Source organism: Aythya ferina (assembly GCF_964211825.1).
Source record: "Aythya ferina genome assembly, chromosome: 1".
In the NCBI taxonomy this organism is placed as follows: Eukaryota; Metazoa; Chordata; class Aves; order Anseriformes; family Anatidae; genus Aythya; species Aythya ferina.
In genome coordinates, this window is record NC_140296.1 from 76,957,750 (window position 1) to 76,983,859 (window position 26,110).

The following is a 26,110-nucleotide window of genomic DNA, read 5'->3' on the forward strand; positions in this document are numbered from 1 at the left end:
AGTCTTGCAGATATTTATGAAAGGTGATTCACCCCACCCCGGGTATTCAGCAGAGGGTGGAGGTGTCTATCCTTCTCTCCTGGCTATAGCAGGAAGCGAAGTGCTAGTTTAGGCTAAGTGATTAGCATTTAATTGGCAGGCAAGATTAATCCCAGTTCACTTTAAAACTTCCTTGGCTACATCAAGCTTAATGCCTTCCTGAGAATCCTGTAACATACTTTACTATTGCCTGGAGGTGTGCTTCAAGCTCCAGCACAAAGAGGCAGACTTCTGCCTTGTGCTAAACTGCTGGGGCTACATTAACCCTTTCTCTCAACTTTACCCTGGGTTCGAGTTCACAGCCATGGCTGGTTTAAAACCTGGATTTTACTTTTCAGTGATCACAATGAGCTGAGTATTACAGAAAATGCAAAGATATCCTAGGCAAAGGCCCTAAGAGCTGTGAGATTTTCTTCTTATTATTATTATTTGTATTTTTTATTTTTTAAGTTCTATCAAAATGAGTGACTTCTCTACCTTCTTCCTCTAGCCTTTTCTTCTTCCGACCCTTACCTTTCACTTTCAGCTCATGCAGATTTCTCAGAATATTTTAATAATATTTTTTTTTTTTGCCTCCCAAAACCTGCCTTCTGTAACAATTCATTTTGATCATTATAATTAGATGAATTTTGCAATAGTGGTACATTGAATTGCAGTGGTGTAGTACTGAGCTTGGATCACAATTCTTCCCAATTTTCTATATAAATCTGGTGTTTCCTACAGTCACAGTGAAGCACTAAGGGAAGTGAATCAGCCACCCTTCCTCCAGGAGAGTCATATAACACAGCCTCATGTTTCTCTTACTGCATTTTATAACAGTAGTAATGTAAGAATTTATTGCTGACCTGATATGCAGGAGCAAAATCTCGCCACTTAATAAAGCTATTAAACACTCTGGATTTTTCCCACGTAAGAGATCAAACTTACAACATTACCCAAAGTTCCCTGGCACTACTATTCAATACTCAATACCACTGTATAGAATCATATGGTTTGTCCATAGAATTTATAATCCTGGAAGATACTGTGTCTGGAAAGAGTTTTTATTGCAATTCAATACATGTTATATATTACTGTCAAAGATGAAACATCACTCTATCAGCAGTGCTTGTTAGGGAACAACACCTGGTGTATATGCAGCAAAGGTTATTATATTTCCCTTTCACAGTAGAGGTTTTTAAGTCTTGACAATTGACTGGCTTTTTACAGCTGAGATTAAAGTTGAGACTATGACAAGCAGAGAGAGGTGCTCCTCTGTTTATTGAACCTTCTGATGATTTAAACAGGAGGGGAAAAAGATAATTTTCCCACCAAAACTTCTTTTTCCTTTTGTAAAAACTCATACGTAAAATGTCAATGAAATGTCTAAGAAATATTCCACTTCCATCATTTTAGTTATTGCTATTGCCCAAAAAGGGATTTCTGGTTTGTTAAAACATCCTAAAATCCTTTCATTTGCAGCTGAAACCAGATTCATTAAAAATGTAATTAAGGCAAGATTTTATATTTTATTTTATTTTATTTTATTTTATTTTATTTTATTTTATTTTATTTTATTTTATTTTATTTTATTTTATTATTTTATTTTATTTTATTTTATTTTATTTTATTTTATTTTATTTTATTTTATTTTATTTTATTTTAATTTATTTTATTTTATTTTATTTTATTTTATTTTATTTTATTTTATTTTATTTTATTTTATTTTATTTTATTTTATATTTTTTATTTTAAACCATAATTCTGTTACATCAATTTCTGGAAAAATTTCAATATGAGAATTCTCTGCTGGCTGAAATCTTCAAGGCTACATTGAGATAGGCTCCTACATAGAAGACACACTCACATTGGAAGGTGCTGGTGTAAATAACTGGTGGAAATGAAGTTTTAATGCCAAGAGCAGGGGAGCCTGCCAGGGCAGCCATATGGCCCCAGGGCTGGCTCTTCCACTGGGGCTTAGCACTACCCCTGTGGAGGAATAGTAAAAACAAAGACAAAAGCCTGTAATGGGTAGTCCAGGGGTCGAGGGAGAAATGGTGTAGTGAAGGCTGTAAAACCTGGGTGGGGGAATTTAGAGAGACAGAAGATGGCAACTCCTGAAGATGGTGGTTCAGCAACAGACCACGCGATGGGGATGGCACTTCCCTGCCTGCCTGATGGTTACAGGGCTAGCACAGCCCTGTAGTGATGAGCCATGAGTGATGAGCTTATTAGCACTAATTAGCCAAGAAATATTTGCTGTGTACTCTCAAGTCTTTGCACATGGTGAAAGATGCCTCATTTAATGATTCCCCATAGAGGGAGTCTATGCTGATGCTCTCCAATGGAGCCAGACCCAGAGCAGGCACCGTGTGGTGTACCTGCCTGCCCCTCACTAGCAGCTGTCCGCACAAAACGTTCAGCTACTTATACAAAATATTGAGGGCAAGTAATATATACTGTGAATATACAAACATGAATTTACTGAAGCTATCCACTGATGTACAAGTAGACTGGGATAAAACCATTCCTTAAATAGTGTAAGACCCTCATCAAGGTCCTGAAAGTACCTGCTCCTCCTAGGAGACATAATTCATCCTACTCAGTACTCCACAGAAAGCTGAAGATGAGGCTTGCTACTGAGTGCTTTGAAGGGTGCTAAATGTTCAACTTGGGAAGGCTGAGAGCAGCTTATCTGGGGACACTGAGAAGAGGAGACATGCAATTCAAATAGCTTCCCAGGTAAAATGGTGAGATTCTTTGTAACTGGAACACATACTTATTTATTTATTTATTTTTTTATTTATTTATTTATTTATTATTTTATTATTTTATTTTTTTTAATACTGAATTAAAATTGGTCCTGAAAAAAAAGTTGGATTATTTTTTTAAACTCTGTGAATACATTTTTTCATTTTTTTTCTTTGAATTTTTCTATTCTGATAGTCTTTTCTTTCTTTTCTTTTCTTTTCTTTTCTTTTCTTTTCTTTTCTTTTCTTTTCTTTTCTTTTCTTTTCTTTTCTTTTCTTTTCTTTTCTTTTCTTTTCTTTTCTTTTCTTTCCTTTCCTTTCCTTTCCTTTCCTTTCCTTTCCTTTCCTTTCCTTTCCTTTCCTTTCCTTTCCTTTCCTTTCCTTTCCTTTCCTTTCCTTTCCTTTCCTTTCCTTTCCTTTCCTTTCCTTTCCTTTCCTTTCCTTTCCTTTCCTTTCCTTTCCTTTCCTTTCCTTTCCTTTCCTTTCCTTTCCTTTCCTTTCCTTTTTTTCTTTTCTTTTTTCTTTTAAACACAGAAAAGACATGATTATTGCACAGGAATTTGGATTAAATTAGTTGATGTATCTCTGGAAAATATGTGAGGCTGCAAATCTTTTTTTTTTTTTTTTAAAGAAACAAAGTTGCTAACTCTGGTTGCTAGGACACTTTAAAATGATTTTGTTTCCATTTGATGAAAACTTAGCTTGTATTTCACTTACAAAGATGGATGAGATGTTAATTGGTTGACGCACAGATGCGCGTATGGGTAGAGAAGGCGCATGCTCTGAGAACACCATCTATGAGCATGCCTCAGCTGGAAAGTTTACAGCTCTGCTAGCATGGGACTTATGTCACAGCAGAGCAACTCACTCTCATTTTTCCTACGTCAACTTGGGAAAGTCCAATGTTAACACAGGTCTGCAGCTTCCAGACCACAACTGGCTTGTATATGGCCAGCTTGAAAAGTGGGCATTTGCCAAAGTGGACATACCTAAAAGAGAATATAATTATGTGTGTAATGGGTCCTTGCCATACAGATGGTCTCCCTGTTAATACTGAAAGCAGCATGCTACCATGATTAATTTTCATCCCCACATGTGTATGGCACATAGAAAACAAACTCTGAACCATGATACCCATCAAGGGTATGGAGGTCAGCAGGAGCCTGCTGAAGTGGAGGGGACTACTGCAGAAGATGAGTGTGCCCCAGGTTCCCTAGGCAGCAGGCAGATGGGAGAGCCAGCCAGCTAGGGATCTGGCAGCTGCACCTGAACAGTTATTTGGCCCCTGTTAGGACTGCAGAAATAACCTTTTCCCTTTTCCAGGCAGAGAGCCTTGTCTTCCAGCAGATGTGAATCCATCTACCCCTCTGCAACACGTGTGGAGGAAAGTATCACAGAGCCAACGCAGAACCCATGTGCAATTCCAGCCACTGCAGTAAGTGGCTCCTTTGCTTCTGAGAGCAAAGAGATCTGTGCCTAAAAGAATTAATCATATGATGTAGATGGAGGAATTCGTGCCTTCTGTTAATCATACCGAAAATATGAGGGCGCCTGTTAGCTTCTTCTGTGCAAGTAAAAATAACTTCACTTGACTCCTTCTTTTTCCTTATATATATTCCTTTCTGATTCTAAGATTCTCCATTTGCATCACAGTGCTATTCTGATTCCCAATACTATGAGAATATATATATATTTTTTCATATGATCTCTTTTCTTTCCGGATTAGGCTAGTGACTTATTGTATCCACCAAGGACATTTCTGAAGTCAGACCAGTACATGAATCCCCTTTCTTTGCCTCCAGACTTTTTTCAGAACTTGAGAGAACACCAGTAATTCAAATGCAAGTAGCAGTGCTGGGAATGGTTTCTGGCTCACTGTAATTACTGACACAAAGGCAGTTAAATAGAGTTACTGATAATTCTGTTATGAGGAGGATATAGCAAAGGGGAAAGATACCCTTCCTCCTTCCTATCCTACATAAAAATAACTGTATTCTAAAAGGGCAGGAAATAGACAGAAGTGTGTTTTTTTTTTTTTTTTTTCCTTTTGTTTATTTTGGTTTTTGTTTTCCCTTTTAGCCTAAGCCTCAGGATGACAAGCTGATATGCCCAAGAAGGCCTACTAAAAACAGGGGATCAAGGTTCAGCAGTAACATAAAACAAAATGAACAGAGATTCCATTAGAGATTTAAAATGACAAAATTAAGGTCAATTAATTTAGGTCAACTAAGGAATGACCCAGTTGTTAACTATGGACCATTTTATGTGGCTAGAATACCTTGTTTGCTGCTTTGGAGAAACTGTCCCCTAGATCCTGTGGCATATCTGCCAGCCCATGTATACATCTCCCATGCCCTGGGGCATCTCAGGAAGCACTAGATGCCTATACTTAGGTACTAGACACTTATATGTTGTCATTTGGATGTCTTCATTTTGAACCAAACATCTCACAGAGTATCTTTCAGCTGCTCTGATATATTTTGTTTTGTTTTATTCTGTGCATAAATTTATCTGAAGAAGGCATTTGGTTGTTTTTGGAAAGAGAATCAATTTTGTAGAAAAAACACCATTGTCAGATCTTTATGTACCTGCTCTTGTAATATAAATTGGTAAGACCTCAAAAATAACTTAATCTGAATAAAAGCTAGCATGTATTTTTCAAGAGCAAACATACCTGACAAATCCTATTTCCTTCTGCTGTAGGGTAACCAGATCTGGGAGGAGACAAGAGGCACATACTTGTCACATAGTACTCAGTGAAGCTTTTGGCACTATCTCATATGACAAAGACTTAGAAAAAAAAAAAAAAAAAAGGAGATATTATCAGACTGAAACTACAACAAGTGGGTATAAGAACAGTTAGAAAAACTCTGCTCAGAGAATATTTATAATTAAGTTCATTGTCACAATATTGGCACGGAAAGGTATTTCTCAGAGGAAGGGAGGGTCTGTCTCAGGCTGAACAGAACTCGTTTAGTTCCCAGTCACCCCAAAGAAGAGAACAGAAGACATATTTATTACATTTGCAGCTGACACAAAGCTAGACTTTAAATTCATTTCAGCATAAGATTAAGAACAAACATGATACCAACAAGGTGGGATTAAAAACAGACATGGTTCTGACAGGGTGAAGACAGAGTGTAGGTAGCTCTCCAGAAGTCTACAGGGGTTGTATTGGTTGTGATGGGTATGTTATTCAATATTGCCATGGTGTTATGAGAAATGCAAGCACCACATTGGGATTTGAAAACTGGTGGTACCTTTGAAAGATGATTGCTTTTATCTTTCTGCTCTTCAAATAGCTGCTAAAGTCTTACACTGAATTTTCTATCCAGTTTTCAGCACAGTCTTTTTAATAATAACAGCTTGGATCAGTTGAAAAAACTCTGCAAGGGAGCAATATGAATGATGATAAATCTTGAAAAACACGGTCAATGGGAAAGACAGAAGCAATGGGGGAATTTTGACTGGGAGAGAGAGAAAGAGAAAAAAAAAAAAAAAAGGAAAGAAACCGTGCAGGTGATGTGATGTTGGTCTTCAAGTACAGCAAGTGAAACATTTCCGTATTTGGATGTCCATTGCTCTTGGTGTCTACATTAGCTTCTACTAAGGTCATTCAGTAGGTCCATGAGTGATCTGGCTAACACTTCATTTGTGCTGATATGCTGCAACACCATAAAGGGGTTCAGAATATACTTTGAGAATGCAAAGGATGATGTATTTGGTATTACCACTTGGGCCTGGCCTAGTCCTGCCTGGAAGAACTGATAGGAGACCAACACAAGACTGGAATAGTTGTAAGCACACTGAACTCGTTGAGTTTCCCATGACTAAAATGATTATAAAGCATGTTAATTCAAAGAACTACTAACTATGTGTCATGTTATGCCTCTGCCAGGAAAAAAGTGTACAGTTTATAAATCTTGTATTTTAGTTGGCTCATATACTTTATACTATTTTCATTTTTTATGTAATTAAAGGTGACTAAATAGGTGCAATTCTTCTAGCAGGAGCTCAGTATGCTATTCTGAGCAAGTTTAGATAAGGTATCTCTGAGGCAAGGCTGCAGGAATGTGATGGAAAGCTGTCTTTCAGCCAAAAGTGAAATTAAGCCTTTACTCCTGGCTGGAATTTCTGACTCTCGTACATTCTCAAAACTATGTCAATTCAGAGAGAGAGAAAAAAAACACTCAGAACTTTGCTTTACTCATCTTGTCCACACCTCATTATTCTTAGTAAACCCTGTGTCTGTTCTCCACCTAGCTGGTACACACCTCCAAATTTAGCTTTGCTGTTATTACTCTTTAACAGTTCTATACCATAATTTAATTTTGTTCTAGTAATGTTTTAGTTCCTGTGAAGTTATATAGGACAGAAAGCTTGTGTGAGCAAGGAAAAGTGGCTGGGTTTCACGGATTCACCTTGATCTAATGTGATCTTGATCTATGGCTGGGAGCCCTTCCTTTCCTTTTGGCATGAAGGTTGTTATCCTGGGTCATAAAAAACATACACACACACACACAAAAAGCAAACAAACAAAAAACCAGGCAAACCCACCCATGTGTTGACCTGATGTTTTCACACATTGTAGCTTTCACTGTTTTTCTCAAGGCTAGTACTGGGATGGATTTCTGGAAAACTGCCTCCAGCCTTATATACCCTATGATTCCCTGTCAATTGGAATTCCTTAGTGAGGCTGTGATTCATGAACAAATTGCTAGTATGTTGACCATTATCTTAAACTGAGATCAAATAAGGTTTAATTACCACTCTTATTTTTGCTAAGCTTAATTCTGCCCAAACTAAAATTATTACTGAAAATCAAAGGTTTACTTTAACAGAAATGAGAAGTAGAGTTAACATTCTTTATTACAAAAAATCAAAACACATTCTTACAATCCAAAAACTTGCTAATAAATTGTTATTTCTTTTCATATCCACAATTTCCTTAGCTGAGTAAAAGAAAATCACTGACAGATGGTCAAAGTACCATCTTTTATAACCCAAATCATCTAGGTTACACATTCATTTATACATATCCCACAATGCATCTGCAGATTTTTATTCCAATAGCTAAACTTCAGTTCATTTACACTTACATAAATTCTATATTTTAACATCACTTGGAGCACAATAACCTTACAAAGATTTTGTCGAAATCTTTCTGTATTACAGTGACTGTGGTTACATTTTATTAATATCCTCAATAGTGACACGTAATCAATGTCTTGGCAAAACGTCCTTGTCATCCACTATCAAACATCCTCACCACCTTCACCACATTCCATTCCAACAGCTTAGCACAAAACCATCCAGCAGTGCTCTTAACCACTTCAGTAGTACCTGCTTTTGTGTAAAAGTCCTTTTTGTGTAAAAGTACTACTTCTGCTATATCAACACACCAAGCTCCTGCGCCTAGGGACCTCACAGAGACACTGTACCCGCCTAATGACATCATTTACCAGAAACCTGGGTAGGGTCAGTTAGAGCCAGAAAAAAGTTGCTTTGTTTTCCCACCATGCTATTGGAAGGACTCAGGGTTTTCAAGAAGATAACATTGATTCCACAATTATATTGAGAAATACTTACTGAGGTAAGGCCTTACTTGCATGTGAATTAGGATCATAGATTGACTTTTAGGCAGCAGACATAAAAAAAATAATTTCTTCAAATGGTAAAAACTAACAACAGTAGTGAAGCAAGTTGCCACAATCTGTGGAAATAAGTTACAGTCTGAAAGCTTTCACCATTTCAATAACCGTTGATGTTACATACCACAAAGGTAAGGAGAAGAGTGTTGTTTTACAAAAATTTTTCATGCTGTAATGGATATTTCAAATTTATTTTTAATGAGTAGAGAAGGAAAAGAAAATGTTCCCAATTCCTTCTTACTTCATTTGTACTTCAGTTCCATTATTTTCTGCTGTTTTTCCTGACTCTGAAACCCCTAGGCAGGACAGCCTCGGTGTGCCTTTCCAGTCCAGTTTCAGAGGCCATTCTGATAGTCCTTGCAAATAGGAATCCACAGACTCATCCCTCCAATGCACCCCAGACTGCCTCAGTGCTGCCCATATTCCACTTTTCCTTATGACTTGAACTCCATTAAATTCTTGTTTGCCAACCCTTTTCCAAAGTATTTGCCTGGTTCAGGTGTTTTTCTGGCAGTTTCCCTTAGTTAACTTTCCTGGAGCACTAATTCTTTTCCCATCAGAAAATGTTTTCTACAGAAACTCTCATCTTTTATTTGAACTTTTTTTTTTTTTTTTTTTTTTTTATATCAGCATGAAGTGTCAACAGTCTTCACTATAACATTTCTCCAGTGTGAGTCATTTCCTTCCCTTTTATGAAGAACAAGCAGTTAGCAATATTTTGCATGTGAAGGACTTTTTCAACTGTGCACTCTGTTAACCTGAAGGATGGATCATTCCTCACCACAGCATCATTATAGATAAATACTCATGCTGTTTAGAAACAGATGAAAAGAAACCTCTGAAAGAAGAGTGTACAGTTTAGAGAGGTGAGTCTAGGGTAAAACCCTGGAAAAAGGAATATTTACATTCATCCACAGAATATTTTTCTCTCCCCATTAAGATTTTCTGGAAGGTAGCCATCCAAAACAATCTGCCATGAATATCAAAAGGAGTCTCAGTTATCCTTCAGAAAACCAGCTCTGTTTCCTTTACAGAAGATGCAAATAACTTACATAGTAGAAAAAGCACTTTTGACCTCAGCATCCAACTTGCATGTTAAAGAACCAGCACTTCTCTTACACATTCCTTTTAACTTATAGTTGTTGGCTGCTTTTTGCATTATAAAAGAATTGTGCTGGGGTTCCACAAAAACAAACAAAAACAAAAACAACATTTGGCACAGGTAGTGTATGTTTGATACTTGTACTCAGTCTAGCATATCAATATATGTTTACTGTTGTGAGGAATGAAAAATGTAGTCATGCTAACTGGTACCTAGATATTCTAGTTTTAGTAAGATGTTAATTGCATGTAGTTGATTAAAGAATTCAGGAAGTGCTAGAGAACATCTGATGGCAATGTCTATTAAACTTTAAGGACAATGTAAGAACAATGTTAACTATTATTACATAGCATTTTGAGGCAATTGGTTAAACAAACCAGTTAAGTGTTTTAAATACTTGTGCATATGAATGATGCAAGAGAATGCATGTAAGCATACATAATCTGTAAGAAGGTTTGTTCTGTGGTCAGACAGAAGCATTTTCATTCATTGAGTTTACCTGGATGGCCATTTTCTGTAAAAATTATTACGAATAACTTACTTTGAAAAAACAAAGGCTTAGTGCCTTGAAGAGTTTTTGGGTAGGAGAGATGTCCACATTTAATATGAATGTGACTTACAATGTTCCATCTTGTCCATATTTAAGATGCAAAGCTTTGTCTTTGATTAGGCCAATGAAAAATTGCCTGCTTACCTCTGAAGTCAGAAGTTGTCTGTATATTTCTGTATTCTATTGAAAAACATGGTTTCTCTCTAAAAAAAAAAAAAAAAAAAAAAAAAAATTGACACTGCAAAAGTGTCAATATTTAATTTTCTAAATTAGACTGTAGAGTGATAGTCATTTGATCTGTCTTTCTTTGTCTAAAAAGCAGGCATTACGTGCATGCTAGCTGTCTCTAACTCCTTAGAAGACCAATGAAGAAAGATCAGTAATGTGGTTGGATTCTCCCAGTTCCAAGTTAAGACGCTAAAATGTCTGGGATGAATAGACTCCTGGAGATGCTATTCATTTCTCATTCCTTATAGAAGATGTCTAGAAAATATACTTAGGCCCAGTCAACTAACATTTGGGCATTTAGATTGAAGAAAACTGAATCTGGTTCACAAAGCAGAAACTTTGAGGTTCCTGCTATCCTATGAAGTAACCTTGATTTCTACGGACCTAATTTCTACTATGTTCCTAGCCTGACTGCATTTATTTTCATACCAGTATTGACTTCTACACGAAAATCTTATTCACCTTTCCTGATGCTATGCCTAGACAAATGTTTACAGACACAAGAACCCCATCTCCCTTCAGCCATCATTTGTAGCTTCAGCTAATGAACTGCAAAGCCTACCTGCCCCGCAAGCACTATTGAACCTGGGGCAGGAGGAGACTACTTTCCATGTCCTTACAGAAACATGGAAAAATAATCTCAGCCTTCTGACACAGACCTTCCTATGAGGACAAATGCCACTTAAAATTTACTCTTTGAACCTGCATTTCCCATCTGTAACAGAAGATGGGGAAGCTAGTGGAGAAATGTCTGAATCTTGCTAATTGAGGTAGTTTAACCTCAGGTTCCTTTGCCAGAGGGGCCTGGGTAAAGCTTCGTAACATAATTTTGTTGCCATAGTAGATGTGGGGACAAGACTAGCCTGTGGCCTCACTGTTCCTGTCATGACAGAGGTCAGGGAAGGATTAGAGCTGGAGACCTTTTGGATCTAGCTTGCCTCTCTTACTACATTTGGGGAAACCCAAAGCCTGATTTGAGGAAAGCTGAACCCACATACAACAACCAACCATTCTGCATGATTTGCAGAAATTTAAATTCCCTACACAGATGAAAGGTTCTCAGGACCTAAAGCAAAAACACATTTCTGTGCATTAGAATCAGCACAAGTGCAGGTGGTTTATACCAAATCCATAAAAATATTTTCCTGTCACTGTATCAAACAGCAGTTTTTTACCTGGAAAAAGTGACATCTATTCCAATGTCTATATAAAACCGGTCACATTTTTTAATTCTACATGCTTCTTATAAAGTTAAAAATAGATGAAAGCATTCATAACTTGATAGCAATTCAGCCTTGAAACTGGCTAATGGTTTATTTAGGTTCCAAGCTTGGTGAGAACTCATTACTTGTTCCTACTATATTTATTCATCCTGAGAGATTTCCAAGTAATACTAATATGAAGCACTGACTTCATAACAGCAGAAAGACAAAGTATTCCTGTTTCATACTCTCCGTGAAGGGATTCAGGAAGGCATTATCAAGATTGTAACAAGAAAATGTGGTTTGGGTAGAGTTCTTTGAATTACAGACTGTTAATAATTTTTTTTTCTATTGTTCATTTGTATAACGTTCAAGAATTTATCCTAATTTCTACAATTGGTCTTGCATTTCTAAGAATTCACAGCATTACTTGGGGCACTTTCTTAATATTACCTCCTGTTTGTCTAAATGTATGTAAATGTATGTAAATGCAATGCAGGAATGCTATGACCAGTAAAAAAAAAGGAAAACAAAAACAAACAAACAAACAAACAAAAAAAAAACACACACCCACACAAAAAAACAAACTATTAATTTTAGAGTAAAAGGGCAGAGTCCCGTTTTTCAATTGTTTCAGCAGTTGTGATAATTTGTATTGATCATTACTCATGCATGTGACAAGGCTGAATCCAGTTGTTTCTCTCTTCCTACCCACAAAAATAATTTTGATTAAAATTGATGTTTACTGTGTTTATGAGCAGAATTACACTTTCCTGAACTCAGTCTGCACTAGCACTCAATAGCTAGGTCTCATTTTATTCTTCACTTTTACCCTCTGCCATAAGCAACTGACTTCACATCAGCAAAATTTGCTTTCAAGTTATCTTGACAAAAGCCTAACAGTTCTGGATTTATATATGTATATATATAATGTGTGTGTGTGTGAAAAAAAGTAGCATTTTCAACTCTTAATTTTTACAGATGTTCAATGAGCATTTGGATGTAAAGTGATGAACAGAATGAGAGAGAAGGCAATCAGCTAAAGAAATTAAAAAGATACGTTACTGGTTTTATTAACTAACAAATCTCCATTTGCTCATTTCTATTTCTGGGTTGGGTCTACCACTGGTTGTAATTGTTGTGATTCACCAGAGAATGAATTGTGAATCTTTCCACCTCTACCCACACTTACAAATTTACATGAACCCATTTTATTCTTAATTTGTCCATAACTACTACTCACACAGAGATGACAGAAATAAAGTCCAAATTGCCCCATGCCAATAGGAGATGTTATCACTGTGCTAGGAGCACCTTCATACCTGCCATATGAAGGCAGTCCATATGAAGTCCATATGAAGGACAAGTCCATATGAAGGACTTGTTCCCAGTTACAAAAGGAATTAGTCCCTGTGTTTCCCAAAAGAAAGGGAAAAGAAAGGGATCTTTCTAGTCTGGGAACTGCTGCTGGAGAGGACAAAGAATATATATATATATATATATATATATATATATATATATATATATATATATATATATATAAAATATAAATTATATATATAATAACTATAATATTATATATATATATATTTAAAAAACAGCAAAACCCAAACTTGCTTATATTAATGAAGCTGAATATATATATACATATATTGCTATTAAAGGGGGCTTGTTACAGTGATATCCTAAAATAATATGCTATTCCTCTGGATGTGCTCCTTAATCAGGTTTCATAATACTGCTTTAATTAGAGGGCAATACTATTAAGCCAAATATAATTAAATAAAATAATTCCATTTGTAGAAGAGTGAAAGGCTTATCTGAATTCTTTCTTTAACTTCTACATCAAAAATATTCTTGTTTCAATAACATACTACAGTAACATTTTCACTTTCATTTAATTTTCTGTAAGCCTCATGAAAAAGGTAATTTTCAATGAAATTAAAAATAAATCCAACTTTTTAAAACATAAAAGTATTCCCCCTTACACACACACTTCTTGTTATTCTAACTTTTGATGTCTGAAAATAAGAGTAGTAGCATAAAGAAAGAAGAAATGGAAAGATAGCAGAAGAATATTTTCAAGGGAATAATTTGTTATCCACGTAACAAATCGAGGGGAAAAAAAAATAATAAAAATGCTAGTTAAAACTTTAATATCCTCTTATGTGGCAGATGGCTGTCATTTTTAAATATTTCAGTGGTCCAACCATGTAAAACTTTTGTTTTCAATTGTTTTGAGTTTAATGGCTGTTAGGCAAAACACAAAGCCTCCATTTGCAGTCTTTTAAAGGAGAATATAAGCTATTTTATGAATGCATGGATTTTCAGAAATAATCCTAATTACTGTATGTTTGTGTACACTATAAAGAAACTAGGTGGTATTCCTTGTGAAAAAACATCTCCATGCATTCAAATAATTATATAAATTATGATAAAAACTTAAAGGAAGTGTGCTACTAAACTTGTTTTCTTATTCATTTTTAAAAAGAAGGCCAAGAACAATAGTCTTAAGTTGAAAAATTATATAAAAGCTTATCTATATTTCTGTAAAAGCAGCACAGCACCTGCTAAGAGAATTGTTCCCACTCTGCTTTGGGGAAACAGCAAAGCGTTGCCCAAACAATTCACCCAAGAAGAATGTTATTGAACCATACATTTTAAAGCACACCTGTGCTGGCCTTAGGAAACAGCTCATGAGGAACTGCAGTTTTGCTAGCAGTTAATGTGCTTTCTACAAAGATATGATTTAATAGGAATGCTGAGCTGTTAGCACACAGGCTACTGCTTTACTTGGTTGTTGACCCCTTGGAAACTGAAGATTCATGGGGTTGTACCTACCTTTATGTAAATCTCTTTTGAAGTCAACATATGTAAAAAATCTGGGCAAAAGTAGAATAAAAAGAGAATCAAGGCCTGGGGCTGTCATCCCTGCCCTGCTGCTTTTATTCATGTTAGGATCTCAAACATATAATTGCAAGATGTTTTCTTGTTGTTTATTTGTTTTTCTTCTGTCATTTGGGAATGCAGATTGGGGCTGAGCTGTATCAAAAGGCAGAATAGGTGCAGACTTGCTTTGTAGAGCTGCAGGATGGCATGAGGGCAGGCAGCAGTGGCAGGTTTCCAGCTGCTCTGCCATTCTGAATGATCCCTCCCAGCACTCTCTCTTTTGCTACCTCTGCCTCTCTCAGGCAGCAGTAATTATGATGTTGTCACTCACATTGTGGGAGAATAAGGATAAAAAAATTAGAAGACATGCCTTCCCAATACACTGTTGTGCTTCTAAACTGGGGCTTCCTCAACACTGAATGTATTCAGTCCCATAACTCTCAAATCTATACCAAGATTAATGCACACAGATGCCTTATTCCTCATGGCCCAAACCAAGTCTTACTCACACTGCACTACTGTTAGCACCACTGCTCTTTAGTCTTTTACTTTTTTTGTATGAAAATCAAATGCTAAATCAAAGGTTAAAATGTAAAGAGTTTCTTTCAGTTCAAAAAGCACAATAAAAACAAACAACTCAGTATAACTTGGAAGACCCACTATCAGCTATTGGAAGTACCAGGGCTTTCCTCCCTGTAGAAAAGACAAAGATTAAGACTGAAGTTCAGAACACTGTGCTGAAGGTCATAATTTTAAATGTGCAATCAGCCCAATGACACACAAAAAAAACAACCCTGCACCTTACATTCCTATATCTGGACATGCATTCCAACTCTGGGAAAGATCAACATGTGAAAAGATATTAGAGATGGTGTTATGAGAATTTTGCCAGTGCATCAGTACATAAGCAACCTGTGCATGCTTTTAATTATCTTTGAGATAAAGTCCTAAAGATCACAAAGTGAAAAATTGCACAAAGCAGCTTGAAAACATGAGGCACCATGTTTTCACACATCTCTCTGCTGATTGAAATTTTAAAAAGCTTGCTGGCCCCTGAGTATCTACCAACAAACAACAAGAACAAAAACAAAACAAAACAAAACAAAAACCTATACATTAAATGAAATATAGGAGCCAAATAACTCACAATTTGGCAGTAAAGCTTCAACAAGCTCAATAAAGATGACATTGAAGAAGGTCTAGCTATAATTGAGAAGATAGATTGATTGGTCAACCTGGTCACATTTACATTTCATCCTTCAAAAGATGACCAGACAAAATATATGGAAATGACACTATTTCAATGAGCCAGACATAAGAGCTGTAGAAGAGAGGCTATGGGATACAAACAAACCTCTGTGCTCCTGCAAGAGTATATAAGATAAAGGGGATAGAATAAACCATAAGGCTGTCAATCTGGCCAGAGACTGTGCTTGATTTTAGCGTAACACATAGGTGTGGCAGTTATGCACAAGGAGGAAACATTTTGACACTGAATAGTATGAACTGTAGACAGAATAAACATATAATTATTCTGATCAGATGTGGGAATACCAGAAACGTCATGATTTTCACCTTTGGGAGCACTGTTTTAGGGAAACCTACCATTTGGGAAAGGAGATAGACTGACCTCAAGGAGCTGGTGTTTAATTACACAGTAAATACAGCTGGATGACGTAAAATAAGCCACTGTTTTCCCAAGTCTGCCCCACTCATGGCCTTCAGGCCAGGTATGTGCTGACCAGTAACTGTGATGGAACAGCATGAAATTTCTCTTGCTGTGGATCCAACACTTGTTCGCTCCTAAACCAAAAATGAAGACAGTTTCCAATTAAAGCCAATAAGCTCAGTTTTGGTGGTACAGGTAGAGCCACTAGCAATTCTCCCTTTGTTTTGGTAGGTGGGTAATCTTGAATTTGTGCTGTTATAACTACCAGCAGAATCTGGGAACTAGTAGACATTTGCGTTGTCAGAATAATTAAGAAAGAAATACTTATATTGTGTCTGATGTCAAATAATTATCAAAAAATCTCCTATAGCAAATAGTACTTCATAGTGCTATATATTCTGGCTATCTCACAATGAACTAGTTAAAGAGCTGACACTTCAGCTGTCAATAGCGTCCTGTTGTGTTTTCTACCGTGAGGAGAATACAGTCTTCCCACTTAAGAGGCAGGGTTAAAACGCTTATGATGCACACTCCCATTCGGTGACCTGCCATTGCTCTTATAATGAACAATGTATATACATTTTCATCTGTATTTGCCCATTTCCAGCTTTTCATAGTGTACCCACATCTGAGGGAATTTCATGCTTCTCATATTTGGGACCCACTGCTCAGCAGGAGTCTCTCCTCTGGGGAAAGTGAGAAATAGGATAACCAATACAGAGAAAGAATAAACTCATGTCCAGAAAACACAACATCTTCAGCTCCCTGCCTGCTCTCTGAAAGCCATCATTGGGAAACTACAATGGGCTAAAGACAGTCTACTAAATAATTTACAACATACAGCCTAAATGATTTTTCCCTAATAGATGTGCATTAACACATGGAAGACTAACATATGGAAAATTTTATCTGGCCTCAGAACAAAAAAAATTTGACCCCTTCCATTCCATTACCTCAAGTCAGACCAGAGTTTAGATGACTCTGAGATGATTCTACTGTTTTCTGAAGAGGCTGTTCTATGGCTTAGTCTAATTCTGCTTAATCACAGCTCGGCTTTGAAACATAACCTTGGAAAAATGATTATACCAATATAGGCTTTATCTATTATTTTCATTGCTTGCATCTTAGAATTCTATTCCTCAAAAACCTGACTTTGTTAAACATGACATTATAAAATGTTACCTCATTTCTAGTCACAAAACTTTGAAAAATCAGGGAAAAGCCTTCATCTAAGACTGCACTCTATATTAAAGTAACATGCTTTGCTTTTACACAAAGATCACAATTCCCCCAGATTTCAATAGATTCCTATGGACCATGCAAAATGCCACAGACCACAGAAGCTATGGTTTCGAATGGATGCTTTTATTGATTAATCAGGCATTGAATCAAGTATTGTAAAGTGAACAGATTTTGTTTGTTAAAAATTGTCAAGATGAATACCATTCATAGTGAACTTGTTTCCTCATAGTCCATACAGAATACAAAATAATTCAAGAAACAAGCAAAAAAGGAGCACCTGACTAGGTATTGTCATGCTGTGTGTGCATGTATGTATGTATATACACACATTACACTATATTTGGACATATACTAGTGTGTGTATACCCATACATATATATACACAAACATATAAACACATAACATACTGACTGAATTAATACTGTACTGAAGCAATGTGATTTAGCTCCAAATTAAGTATTCTGTATTGAAATATAAATGATACAGCAAGGCCTGTAGATTTCAGACCATTTGTTTTTCCTTTCACCAAAACAATGATCTGTCTTTGAACTCACAATTTAATTTTAAGATGAAAATATGTGAGATCACTGGGGATCTTTCCAAATTCATGGTATTAATTCCAACTCAATCTCTGCTAACATTGTATGGCCAAACACTGAACAGTATTTTCAGTTTGTCCACTACTGAAATCAGCTTCTAGAGTTAATATTTCTGGCAAAAAAGGAGGTACACAGCTTTGCTACTTTTACAGTGGCAATATACCCTTTCCTGTTGGATGGAAACTTGGCAAAAATCCTACATTAAGACTCCCTTCCTTCTGTACATTTTTATCACTACTTCTTATCAGTCATCACCTGTCAGCTCATTATAATAATTTTCATGCCATCTCAGCTACCTTCCAAACATCCCAGGACAGATTATCCGGACAACGTACACCAGGTAGTAGAGGTAGCAATGTATTCAGATACAAAACACGATGTTTGGGGATTAATTTACTTTTTCATTTTTAAGCATATCCATTTATTTATTACTAAAGACACAAAGATAAACACTGTAGTACGCTGTATGTACATATTTTCTGGTATTTATGTCAATTCTGCACCAATCTTACCTGTGAACCATGAGATACTACTGCATCAGAAAGCCATGGTACCAGCACTGTACTGTCACTCTTTTCTCCATTTAATTCACCAGTTAGCAGAGCATGTAAAGTGAAATGAAAGGAATATGGACAGACATTTATTTTTTGTTAGAAAAGGGAAAAATAAACCCTGTAGACATGTATGTATTCATCACCTTGCTCATAAGTTTTCTATATCATCATAAGGCAAACTGTAGTGCAGCTTTGTACCTGCAGAATCAGTATTTTAAAAAAATCTGAAGCTGAGCTTGGGACCATTTTATTCTGGACCCATTAGTGAACAAAGTGCATTAAGGCATCCATTTCAAAGGACACCTAAAGCATGGTAATTACAGAGAAAATCTTTTTTTAAAGCTGGTATTCAACTTCCTACACAGGCAGATTTACACCACTTGCATAGTAACAACAAAACACCATAAGAAAACCATTCTTTTAAATTTGTCATATGCCTCAAGTATCTTCCAAAATGATCATTTTATATAAGTATTGTAGTAGTTACAAAGGGTTTCTACTCTGTAGAAAGGAAAGAGAAAAAAAATGCACCTGATTCAGCTTTGAGATTAAATAGGTACAACCTCTGTTGACTTCATTGAAGTTCTTCCACTAACACCAAGATGAATGTAGGGCCTGCTTGTGCAGATTCCTACTCCTGCTGAAAATTTGTTATTTACTCCTCATTCACAAAGAGAATTGTGCTTCCCCAAACAACCCAAGACAATGATAATTATGAACAAACTACAGCTGTAGTGTTTCTCCACACAGCACATGCAAAACTGATTTCCTTGCTTTGTTATAGATACTACATAGTGTACAACAACAAAACATTTGTATTTAATTTAAAATCAATGGTAAGGTGGCTCATGTCTCACTTCTGAGTTATTGGCTGGGCTTGCTGTATTGAACTTCGTAAAATTAGTAATAAGCATTCACATGTCTACCATCAGAACCATGACATCTTCCATTACAATCAAACCTTAAATGATGCAGTGATTTATCAAACTAATCTACAGTCAGACCTTGGATTGGCTGCTCTCCTCCAGTGTTGCTGATTTTCAGAGATGGTATCAGTCTTTCACATCCTCAGTGATTCTACAATGTTTCCCAAACATGAAAGTGAAACACTGGCAGACGGGAATGTTGCCATCAATAAAATAAATCACCAGATGATTTATACACTCACATTTCTAGGAGATACTCCACACGTGTTTTATGAACAGAGAACATAATGCACCATGAACAGAAGTAAATTAAACTTTCTTCTTTTGCTGTGTTGTCTAGCTCCACTTCCTTGCTTGTTTATTTTCATTCTATTTGGTCTGCACATTCCCATGTGGAAAGTAGAAATTAAGAGATCTTGCATTCAATAAGATCGGTAATGAGAGCACTAATATTGGTATGAATAAAACCAGCAGTATACTGACTTGTCCACTGCACAGTTTCCATCCTTCCAATTTCCTGCTTTTATCCACTGTAAAATAAAACGATGTAAAGGGGCTGATGAAACTTTAATGAATAGGACCATCAATGTGCAAAGCAAATAAGTCATTTTCCAGGTATCCAAAACAGGCTTTCCCTTTTCTCTCTCTCTCACTTTCTTTCTTTTTCTTTCTTTTTTTCTTTTTTTCCTTTTTTCTTTTTATAAATAATTTATAAATCTTCCAGTAAGATACTAAATACAAATCAAAACAAAAGCAACTGCAAAAAGAGTTCTAAGGTATTATTAAAGCCACTTCTTGTCCTGCACAAAGTACTCAGAAAAGAGAGTTTCTTCCCTTTTCACTTCTGTCCAGGTTCGACAGCAACAACTGGGATGCCAGGCAGTCTGCCAGCTCTGGCAAGCTCCTGCAGGCACCTGCCCTCAGGAAATGCGTCCTCCTACCTTTTGGCTTTCAGCAGTCATGCCAGCTGCTCAGAGGAGTCTAAGTGGTCAGGGATAGGCAAGCCAGTTATAATGGTCAAACACTTATTCCACACAGTGAATGTGGGGCACACGGGCTGCCCAAATGTAATGTCAAAGGTATAAAGGTGCAGGGAGTTCAAGGCATCATAAAAGGCAAGGGAACCGTTGTCGTAGTCCAGCAAAATGCCAACACGGCGGAGGTGAGGTGCGGGCTCTATTGGGATTTCCTTGCTGTTGTGTCGCACCACCCACGTGTTGTTACAGCGGCAGAGCACCCAGGAGGCAGAGTTCTTCCCAATCCACTCGTGCTTTGGGGCTGACTTGTATGAAATACCAATGGCATACCTGCAAAACAAAAACTACTCAGGAAAGCAAGTGCCTCCTGCCCTGCTCATAGGCTGCTGTGTCAGCCAGAGAACTCACTGGAACTCCCCAGTCTCTTGATTGTGCTGATTAAGTTCTAAATAAGTGAAATTGCACCATAATATCGGCATGGGTTTAATTAATGTTTTTCCTATGTCTCTCTTACTTCTGAGATGTCAGGGAAACTTAATTGTCCCTCACTTTATTTGTAGTTTGGCTGCTATGGTAATTTTTTGGAACACATGCCTCTGGTATTCTAAAGGAAAATTATTAAGTACTCAGCAACTTAGGGTTTAAATTACTGGGTCTTGCATTTCCACTTCTAAACAGATGAATACAGAAGAATTGACTGATTTTAAAATACATTGCTATCTGTCACCTAATCTGATATCTCATTTCTCCTTTAATATATGGCACAGAAGGACAAATGCAAGAGTAGACATCAAAGAACACATTAAAAACAAACAAACAAACAAACAAAAAAACATTTTTGCCATTCCCAAATGTGTTTTGCTAGATGTTGGTGTGAACATTTTTTAGACTGGGTATTGCACCAAGTGAAGCATTTACAGGTGAAGACTCTGCAAACTGTAATTCATGGCAAAATGTCCAGGGTAAAAGGATTGTGAAAATGTTCTCATTAATGGACACCCAGGGCAAATACCTGTTTTTTCATATAATAAAGAAATGTAAAAGTTCCTCACATTCTAGAGACACTGCAGTATTTGTTGGGCTTTCAACCACCAGAGATTAATGTGCCATAAGTTACTCTATTTTCATTTCTTGAAGTTGGCAAACAACATTTTTCTTGTTTGAGACAGTGGACATACCTGAACAGCTTACTGAATTTTTACTTTTTTAACTTCCATCATGATTGCTGCCTTTGAATCTTAAAGGATAACATCTTTTCTACTGACTAAAGGGACCCTGCAACCCAGCCCTTTATGGCTGAGAGGATTATTCAGGAATAGAATAACATGCTCTTCCATTTCCTGCCCCAGGATGTGAAGCCTGGGGCATAGAGCTGGCACTGCTGCTCCCCACTGGTTCCCCAGAGCTGTATCTGACTTCCACCCCTGTAAATCTGGGTCATCAAATTGTCCTCATATTCTGTATTTTTGTTTTCTGTTTTGCTATGTTTTCCAAAAGAATGACAGCAAGATCTTTCATATCTAGTAAAGAAGCATGATCACACTTCAAATGTTTGCTCTGTTATAGAAATAAGATGAAACCTTCTTAGCTTTCCAGCTCACTAAAATCTTGAAATGTGTTTTCTGTAGATTCAAAAAACAATCAACCACAATCATAGAGGAAAAGTTCTGTATGGGTTTCTAAATATAAAGATGCTCTGTCTGGCAGAATAAGTTCCAGAATCTGAAAGTGCTGGAAATTGGGAAAATAGTCTGACAAATTGTGTAAAAGTATATGCTAGATCTGCTCTTATACCATTCCCCATGCACCTGTTACTGTTCTCTGTCAGAGGAACTGTGCTGGGACCTGCATGGACCTTTGGTGTGAACCAAAGATTATTCTCGTGTATAATCTTACATACGTACCATGTACTCCCACTAATAACCACTTCCCAGTAATGCCGTCCGCTGTCAATGAACACATTGCCAGCTACTCCATAGCTCCCTTGGCTTGTGAATCGCTCTGGTGTATGACTCTTTTTGGAGGAGGTTTCATCACGTTCCACTGTCAAGTTATCATGAGACACTTTCAATTTTCTGTGAGCAGATTTGGGGTCCAGTTTAAATGGCTGACCTATATAAGCAGAGACAAAGATACCAGAAGAACCGTTTGTCTTTAATTTTAAAAAGAAGAGTGAATAGAAAGCATAATAAAGAAGCATACAAGATTACATAATCGTATTAATCTCCTTCTCTGAAGTGTTTTCAAGATAGACTAAGCGATTCTGCTCCCTGTGCTAGCTGGCTTGCATTGTCAGTTTACTGTCAGTCTCATTGTGCACTAACTTCCCTGTGTTGATAATCCCTGAAAAGAGCCCTGAGTAATCTTCATGCCCATTATCCCTGACCTAAAGGTAACCTGAACACTCTAATTCTTGCATGTAATTGAAACCAATGTACATGCTAATAAAGGTCCGAGGGTTGCTTTTTTCTCAGCATATTAGATTTAGAATGTTACATTCTATTAATTCACTAGGGATAAAACTCCATAATAACGTCTTCATCATAGCTACAAAAAAATATGATTCCAAATCCCACAAAATGAGTTTGAAACTAAGAAAAAGCACTAGCCTTGTCTGTTCGTTCACTCACAGCTTTATTTATAACAAGCACAGTCAACAATTCAGGACCTTTTTGGAAGGACGCCCATGGGGTTCTATGGTGCTGGATATTGTGCATTAAAAAGAAGGAAGTGAACTATAACTTGGACCAAATAATACAGTGTAAAAACATTACTGAGGCTGTTGCTCTTGGCAAGTATCTTCAGCTGTAGCACAAGGTTTGTAGACAATAACAGGAAGCTTTTTGGTAAACTGAACCCTGTAGATATCTAAAGCCTGCCACAATTCTGACAAGTTTTCACCTTGTGTCAAAAAGCAGAATGATCATTTACCTCCACCAGGAGACAACTAGGAAACTATGATTCTATGTGTGATCCAGCAAAGCCCTTTTCCCTTAATGTCTTTCATGTCAAGGAAAAAAAAAAAAAAAAAAAGTAAGTGGAAGATTTGATCGCATGCATAGAAAATAGAAATGAACACTCCCATGAGGTCTGTGACCCTCTGGCACTGACAAGTGTACTTCAAATAAGATGTAAATTGCTCAGAGTTTATGAAGGAACAGTAAAGTACTTCTCATGCAGTACAGCTGAAAGCATTAGTGTGGGGCAGAGAAGAAATTAAATTCATCTGAGCAAGGATAGTCATTGGTTCAGATCTCTAAGAAACCTGAAAAGCAGAAATTAAAAATGGAAGATGACAGATGCAATGCTAATTCTCAGTTAACATTATTAGAGATGGGTTGGTATTAAGACAAGGAGTACTTTTAGTGTTAAAGTTATAATCTACTTTTATAATGTGTATTTAGTTATATATTATGATGAAGCAGAAGATAAACACATTGGAAGCTATTTGGGGATGGTTTTTGACTATTTTTTCTTACTGCTGAATAGCAGTAATATATCTGCAGCCTGCCTCTTTAACTGGTTAGTAGCCTTTGTGTTGTTGAAGCAGTATCTGAAAGATATCTTTGTGGAGTCATATTTGCTTACGTTATTTCTCAGTCGCCTGAGAGGTTGCTTTTGCACCACACTGGGTCACAAAAAGACAAAAGGATGAAGGGTTGCCATTTCCAAGTGGATCTTCTGGTACTTCATTTCCTTGTATGTTATCAGATTCTTGGTAGCAGATGTATGGTTTATATGAGTAGCTTTTACACAGGAGTGCAAGCCAGAAGAAGCCCCTGAGCTGGTATGTGCCATTCCCTGTGGCCCCTTTCTTGCAACACTCAGTGTCACCCCTCTTTGAACACCTTCCCCCTCAAAAAGCAGATTTCAGAGAGTTCCCAGTGTTCCCTTTCCAGTGCTCAAAATTTTTCATGATGACTACAGGACTGAGGGATTGGCTGGGACACAAGAAAAAGATTGAAAACCCATCTTAAAATTGCTATACTACATCTGCTAATAATTTGTGTAACTATTATTTATTTTGTTTTTTGAAGTGGGATCGCTGACTAATCTACTTCCTTGTTGAACTCCATAAAAACTGAGAGGGACAGAGCTAAGGAAGTTTTCTAGTGTCCTAAGAAAGAGCTAATCTTGGAGAACAAAATTAAACTAACATCTTATGAACGCTATACAAAAATAAAATGTTTTATTGCAAACATAAGATGTTTTTACTTTGTAGAGGAAAAAGAGTAGGAAAAGAGGAAAAGAGGACATTAAACAAAACCACAAAAGACCATTTTCAAGCATTTCACATGTGATGGCTTGGTTCCTAAATGATATTTCTGGTGACCAAAGTACAGATGCTTCTTATGATAAGAAGTAATTTCTGCACTACTGAAGACACCAGTAATCTTAAATTGAGTTAAATAAGTGACTTTCACTGTAAGAAGCACTTTAAACAGGTTAATCTGCTCTGCAGTCTTGTGTCTTTCAAAAACCAAACCTAAAAAGGAAGGCAAGAAAGAAGAAGAGTGTGTGCATGCTGGATTTCACTTTACTCACTGTTTGTCTTGAGCTTGCCGGGCTCACTGTTTCTGCTGCCAGCCTGATTAATGGCCTTAACAATGAAGATGTACTTAGTGCCACTCTGCAACCCATGCACGGTGTAGTGGTTTTGTTTGATATTGGGAACAATCATCCAGCTGTCGGCTGAGTTACATAAACCTGCAATTTCAAACCAAGCACATTAGTCATAACATACTAAACACTTTGTAACAGGGGAACATTTAGAGTACGCCTGAGCACCCAACCACCGATAAGAAATACGCTTCTATACCTTTTAAAGTGCTGTTACATTCACTAAGTCGCCACTTAATTACACTAACTCATTTCACCAGCCCTATACCAGGATACCTTTTAATTTCTTGCTATATGAAGTCAACCATAAAAAATGGACATGTAAGAAATGACTCAGCGGAGGCATGAGCAATCTGGGAATTTTCATATCCCAACACAAGGAATTCTTCATTGCTTAAGGGCCAAAGGATTATGGAGATGCCATCAATCTACTTTTTAGATTAATGAACTCAGTGTAAGCCTCAAAAAAGTAACATAAGCAGTAATGCTCAGGGTTTTATGGAGCCACCTTTGCTGACAGTCATTGGGTATGTTTTCTTCAGGACCTGAAGCAAATTGTGGGAGGCCAAACAGGGTGAAGTGTGGGTTCCACAGCAAGCTTCAGCTTCTACATTCCCAAATTTGACAGGATGTAAATTAAACACTAAGTTTAATAGACGTAACTTTTTGATTTATGGCCTCATGGTTAGATGTCAGGTGGGGAAGAGCTACACAATTTTCTAGTTACAAACTATTTTGGGGTACATTTGATGACCACCACAGAAGTATAACATGTAGGAAATAAGTATAATAGGGTAGAAGCAATATAATCTGCAAAATATGAGCATAATCCATTAAAATGAATTCATTCAATTGCATAAATCTTTCTTACTGTGAAATAACTGCAATATCAGTGAATCACCCATAGTACTCACTGTACATTCTTAACAGCTCCCAGTCTAATGGATCCTCAGTCTGATAACTCTTTTGTTACAAGTGTTTATATAAATAACGAAGTTTTCATTTGCAATATATATATATGTTCACAACATTTTATAGTTATAAAGCTAGGAAAAGGTATACACATATGAAAGTATAAGCATGCACATGTGCATAAGGCTGGAAAAACTGAATGAAAAATTCTTGACTGGGTG

At 36.8% G+C, this 26,110-nt stretch overlaps 1 protein-coding gene across 5 annotated transcripts in view; it reads right to left on the reverse strand.

The window, feature by feature from the left end:
- Positions 1-7,619: 7,619 nt before the first annotated feature.
- Positions 7,620-26,110, reverse strand: part of MID1 (midline 1) — a 250,455-nt gene continuing 231,964 nt past the window's right edge. For all 5 annotated transcript variants that reach the window (XM_084537854.1, XM_084537855.1, XM_084537853.1 and 2 more), the window contains exons 8-10: positions 24,903-25,064; positions 22,262-22,469; positions 7,620-20,687 (exon numbers count right to left, since the gene is read on the reverse strand). In XM_084537854.1, the coding sequence (XP_084393980.1) occupies positions 20,339-20,687; positions 22,262-22,469; positions 24,903-25,064 (719 nt within the window). In that variant the 3' untranslated portion in view covers positions 7,620-20,338. The remainder of the gene's footprint in view (positions 20,688-22,261; positions 22,470-24,902; positions 25,065-26,110) is intronic.